This window comes from Mandrillus leucophaeus, unplaced genomic scaffold (genome assembly GCF_000951045.1).
Source record: "Mandrillus leucophaeus isolate KB7577 unplaced genomic scaffold, Mleu.le_1.0 Scaffold530, whole genome shotgun sequence".
Taxonomy (NCBI): Eukaryota; Metazoa; Chordata; class Mammalia; order Primates; family Cercopithecidae; genus Mandrillus; species Mandrillus leucophaeus.
The window spans coordinates 1,377,461-1,383,496 of NW_012105698.1; the positions used below are offsets into that span (position 1 = coordinate 1,377,461).

The following is a 6,036-nucleotide window of genomic DNA, read 5'->3' on the forward strand; positions in this document are numbered from 1 at the left end:
TGCCATAAAGGAACCATAGAAAAGCCTAGAAGCTGGAGCAGGAGGGGGACTTGTGGTGAAACTTTCTGCCCTCCTCTTCCAATTTGCACCTCTCTTGGAACTGCCAGGTCGGTTTTCTTTTTTTTCTTTTTTTTCTTTTTGTCGCATTTTTTTGTAGGCATTTCTCTCTCTCTCTCTCTCTCTCTCTCTCTCTCTCTCTCTCTCTCTCTTTCTCTCTCTCTTTCTCTTTCTCTTTCTCTTTTTTTTTTTCTTTGAGACAGAATGTCACTCTGTTGCCCAGGCTGGAGTGCAGTGCTGCAATCTCGGCTCATTGCAACCTCTGCCTCGCAGGTTCTAGAGATTCTCGTGCCTCAGCCTCCTAAGTAGCTGGGACTACAGGCACCTGCCACCACGCTTGGTTAATTTCTGTATTTTCAGTAGAGATGGGTTTTCACCATGTTGGCCAGGCTGGTCTCAAACTCCTGGCCTCAAGTGATCTGCCCACCTTGGCCTCCCAAAGTGCTGGGATAACAGGTGTGAGCCACTGCGCCTGGCCGTCTTGTACTGATTTCTAATACCCATGCCTTCCTGCTTGGCTGTTTGTTGCTCCACTGCTAACAATGGTGAGTCCAGAGTCCTGCACCACCCTTGGCTCAGGGCTAGAGGCGCCCCTGGCCAAGCTCTGTGGAGGGCTCTGGTCTGGTACCTCCGGGCTATGTACCTTCCCCTAGGCTGAGAGGTTCAGGGAGCCATGGGGATGCGCCCACCTGGACCCTATACTCCCACTTTTCTGCTCCACACTCTGGATACCTGGACCTAGATCCCCTGTCCAATCAGATCAGAACCCATTTCCAGGGCCTGTACCAGTCTCTCCCCCAGCTCATCCTCCTGAGGGTGGCCCGCAGTGAAGGTATGAGCATTCCTGGACCTGAGCCAAGGGAGCTGTTTATGGGGGGTGTGGATGGTGTTTGCACATGTGGGCTGGGGCGTCCACGCGCATGCAAAGCCCCTTAGGGTGCAGATCAGAGCCCAGGTGGGAAGTGGGGCAGCCCGGGACTTCCATGGGTTCGGTCCATGCTGCCACGTCCTGATGCCAAACTCTGGAAAGTCTGAGAATTCCAGATTCAAACCTGACCTTCCAGGTCCTTCTGAGGGTGCATTTGTCAAGGTAGAAGGATAGAAGGAAAACTAGGTCGTGTGCAGTGACTCACACCTGTAATCCCAGCACTTTGGAAGGTTGTGACTGGCAGATCACTTGAGCCCAGGAGTTTGAGACCAGCCTGGGCAACATGGCAAAACCCCTGTCTCTACAGAAAATAAAAAAAATTAGCCGGGTGTGGTGGTGCATGCCTGTGGTCTCAGCTACTCAGAGGATGAGGTAGGAGGATTGCTTGAGCCTGAGAGGTGGAGGCTGCAGTGAGCTATGATCATTGTGCCCTGCACTCCAGCCTGCACAACAGAGCGAGACCCTGTCTGAAAGAAAAAAGAAAAAGAAAAGAAAAACTAGGTTAGCAAAGGCACAAGGCATGCTTGGACATTGACCACTCCAGCCAGCCACATCCTCAGAACAGAACCTTCGCCCTGGTATTCAGTGAGGGTGGTCTAACAAGTGAGGCAGCCTGCTGGAGTCAGGCATTTGGCTATGAGTCACAGCCCTTCCATTCATTGGCTGTGTGACCCTAGGAAAGTCATTTCACCTCCCTGAGCCTTACTCACTTCATCTATAAAATGGGAATGATGCCAACAGGGTAAGTTAGACAACACAGGCTAAGTACCTAACACAGTGCCTGGCCTGCAGCTAAAATAAAACTCAAAAACTGGCAGCTGTTTGGATGACACGAAACGTGCTGCCAGGGCTCAGGGCCTCGCCCAGCAAACACCCAGGCTTTTCTGGTGCTTATGACCCCAGAAACGTTGCTTTTCTCTTCTTTGGATGACCACTGTGGAAGATGTGCTTGCTCATGACTTTTTAAACTTTATTATTTTTACTTATTTTATTATGTATTTATTTATTTATTTTGAGATGGAGTCGCACCCAGTCTGGAGTGCAATGGCATGATCTCGGCTCACTGCAACCTCTGCCTCCCGGGTTCAAGTGATTCTCATGCCTCAGTCTCCCAAGTAGCTGGAACTACAGGCACATGCCACCAGGCCCAGCTAATTTTTGTATTTTGGGTAGAGACGGGGTTTCACCATGTTGGCCAGGCTGGTCTCAAACTCCTGACCTCGGGTGATCTACCCGCCTTGGCCTCCCAAAGTGCTAGGATTACAGGTGTGAGCCACTGCGCCCGGGCTATTTTTATTTATTTCTTAACTTATTTATTTATTGAGACAGGGTCTGGTTTTGTCACTCAGGCTGGAGTACAGTGGCACAGTCGTAGCTCACTGCAGCCTCCACCTCCTGGGGTCAAGCGATTCCCCCTGCCTCAGCCTCCTGAGTAGCTGGGATCATAGGCACATGCCATCACACCTGGCTAATTTTTATGTATTTATTTTGTAGAAACAAGGGCCTCACTATGTTGCCCAGGCTGGTCTCAAACTCCTGGACTCAGGCGATCCTCCGTCCTTGATCTCCGAAAGTGCTGGGATTACAGGTGTGAGCCACCACGCCCAGTCAATAACTTTATTGACTAGTAAGTCCCATAAGTGGCAGATGTCATGACCATTTGGGAACCTGGGTGCATAGTACATTGGTTAAATTGGGAGACATCACCTTTTCTAAAACACTTGCTGGCTTAACGTCATTGGCAAAGAAAATGCTATGGTCACCAGTGGATGCTGTCTTCTTCCAGGCGGAGACAGCTGTCCTTTCTGTCTGAAGCTACTGCTTCCGGGGTTATTACTGCTGCTGCTGGTGATAATCCTAATTCTGGCTTTTTGGATACTGCCCAAATACAAAGCAAGTAAGTTCTTTTAGTCGCTTTACCACCATTTTCCCATGGGTTTGGGTTACAGACAGCAGGGCAGAGGGTGAGGAGAAAGAGAAAAGGGGATTGGAAATAGAATAGGGAGAAAATGAAAACAGGAGGAAAAGATGAGAAAGGGGAGCGGGAATGGAACAGACTTCCTGAACGGTTCATGCAGAGGGTAATTCTTTCTCCAGGGAAAGCCTTTTCTGATTGAGGGCGAGCAGAGTTGGCTTCACAGACGTGCAGCCTGTGCAGTCACACAGGGCCCTGTGCCGAGAAGAACTCCACATTTGGTATTTATTTATTTATTTGTTTGTTTGTTTATTTATTTTTGAGACAGAGTTTTGCTCTTGTTGCCCAGGCTGGAGTGCAGTGGTGCGATCTCAGCTCACTGCAGCTTCCGCCTCCTGGGTTCAAGCAATTCTCCTGCCTCAGCCTCCCAAGAAGCTGGGATTACAGGTATCTGCCACCACACCCAGCTAATTTTTTTTTTTTTTTTTTTTTTAGCAGAGACAGGGTTTCACCATGTGAGCCAGGCTGGTCTCGAGCTCCCGGCCTCTGGTGACCCGCCCGCCTCAGCTTCCCAAAGTGCTGGGATTACAGTCATGAGCCACTGCTCCCGGCCGCATCTTGAAATTCTTAATGATTTTTTTGTACTCTTTTAAAAATGGTTAATGGTGGTAAAATATACATAACACTAAATTGGCCACTTTAAACCATGTTTAAATGTATAGTTCGGTGGCATTAAGCACGTTCCCATTGTCATGCACCCTTCTTCACCATCCACGTCCGGAACTTTTCCATCTTCCCAAACTGAAACTCTGTGCCCGTTACGCACTAGCTCCCTATCCCTTCTTCCCCCAGGCTCTGACAACCACTATTCTGCTTTCTATCTCTATTAGTTTGACTCTTCCAGGCACCTCATAGAAGTGGAAGCATTTGTCCTTTCATAACTGGCTTATTTCACTTCGATTAATGTCCTCAAGGTTCATCCATGTTGTCGTATGTGTCAGAATTTCCTTCCTTGATAAGGCTGAAGAATGCCCCATTGTACATAAGTACGCCACACCTTGTTTATCCATTTATCCCTCCTGGGTGCCCGTGTTGCTTCCACCTTTTGTCTATTGTTTAATAATGCTAGGAACGTGGGTGTGCAATTATTAATGTTTTTAAACAAGAGGCCCTTTTCTCTTCTTTGTATGACTTCTTGTGAAAGACGTACTTGGTCATGACTTTAAGAACTTGTGTTCCTTTTTCTCTCTCTCTCTCTTATTTTTTTATTCTATATTAAATAGAGATGGGGCCTCACTATGTTGCTCAGGCTGGTCTCGAACTCTTGGGCTCAAGCAATCCTCCCCCCTCGGCCTCCCAAAGTGTTGGGATTACAGGCGTCAGCCACTGTGCTGGGCCAAGAACTTGTGTTCTTAATTAAACACAAGTTTTAGGCATGTGAACAATGTTCGTTTCGCCCTGGGCGCTGCGAGTGGTGCGGCTGCTCCTGACTGCAAGTACCTCAAGCAAGAGCTTTGCCTTGTGCGACTCTAGATCTGCCACATACGTAGGGGAGGCTCAGTGCATGACGACAAGCAAGCGTCATCCCATTAGCACAAAAGACACCTTCAAAAGGTTTACAATTGTTTGGGGCTGGAAGTATTAAAAATATTAGGTTGGTGCATAAGTAATTGCAATTTTTGCCATTACATTTATGGCAAAACCCGCAATTACTTTTTTTCCTTTTTTTTTGAAATGGAGTCTTGCTCTGTTGCCCAGGCTGGAGTGCAGTGGTGCAATTGCGGCTCACAGCAGCCTCTGTCTCCCTGGTTCAAGCGATTCTCCTGCCTCAGCCTCCTGAGTAGCTGGGATTACAGGCACCCATCACCATGTATTTTTAGTAAAGACGGGGTTTCACCATGTTGATCCGGTTGGTCTTGAACTCCTGACCTCAGGTGATCTGCCTGCCTCAGCCTCCCAGAGTGCTGGGATTACAGACGTGAGCCATTATGCCCGGCCCATAATTACTTTTGCACCAACCTAATATATATATATTTTTTCTTTCTACATTTCTATGCTTTCTAGATTTTCAATGTAAAAGTATAATCTATTCTACTATAAGATTTTTTTTTAAAAAAAAACCTTATTAAACACACCAGACTCAAAAAAAACAAAAACAGAAACAAAAAAGCATCATTTCTCTCTTCCCAACCTTAAGTGCTTCATCCAGCAGAAAAGTTGTCAATGTTATTAGAAGAATCAGTTATAGCTTTTTTTTAAAAAAAATGTTTTTTAGAGACGGGGGTCTCACTATGTTGCCTAGGCTGGTCTTAAACTCCTGGACTCAGGCGATCCTCCCACCTCAGCCTCCCAAAGTGCTGGGATTACAGGCATGAGCCACTGTACTCAGCCCACTTACTGCTTTTCATTCCTCACGTCTTATGGCCACCGCTGGTTAAGACTTCAAAGTGGTTTTTTCATTTGGCACATGAGTGCGGAAGAATATGAAGATTTACACAAAAGACAGTTTGTGTCTCAGCACTGGTGCCCATCAGCAAGCTGAGGGCTATTGGACAAGCCCCTCAGGCTGTTGCTTCTGCGCCTTGGTGTTCTGACTTGTGGAATGGGCCATGGAGATATTGTCAGAACTGGCAAGAGAACCAATTGGGAACCATTTCCAGAGAGTCACAACTCAGAGAAGTCAGGGACTCAGCTGACATAAAACTTGACCACAGAGGTCACGAGTTATACATCTGATGCATCTTTAAGATTTTATTTTATTTCATTTCATTTTTTAAGAGATGGGGCCTCACTCTGTTGCCCAGGCTAAAGTGCAGTGGCACAATCTCCGCTCACTGCAACCTCCACCTCCCGGGTTCAAGCGATTCTCCTGCCTCAGCATCCCAAGTAGCTGGGATTACAGGTGCCCACCACCATACTTGGCTAATTTTTGTATTTTTAGTAGAGACGGGGTTTCACTATGTTGGCCAGGCTGGTCTTGAACTCCTGACCTTGTGATCTGCCTATCTCGGCCACCCAAAGTGCTGGAGCTGTATTACAGCCCCAGCTGTAATCCCATACATGTGTATATATATATGTATATGTGTATATATATGTGTGTGTATATGTGTGTGTGTGTGTTTATATATATATATAT

The 6,036-nt window shown here is 47.1% G+C and overlaps 1 protein-coding gene across 1 annotated transcript in view; it reads left to right on the forward strand.

Annotated features, from left to right (window-relative positions):
• Window positions 1-6,036, forward strand: part of MILR1 (mast cell immunoglobulin-like receptor 1) — a 26,198-nt gene that overhangs the window by 14,733 nt on the left and 5,429 nt on the right. Inside the window, exon 4 of the mRNA XM_011997115.1 lies at window positions 2,772-2,882. Within this exon, the coding sequence (XP_011852505.1) occupies window positions 2,772-2,882 (111 nt within the window). The remainder of the gene's footprint in view (window positions 1-2,771; window positions 2,883-6,036) is intronic.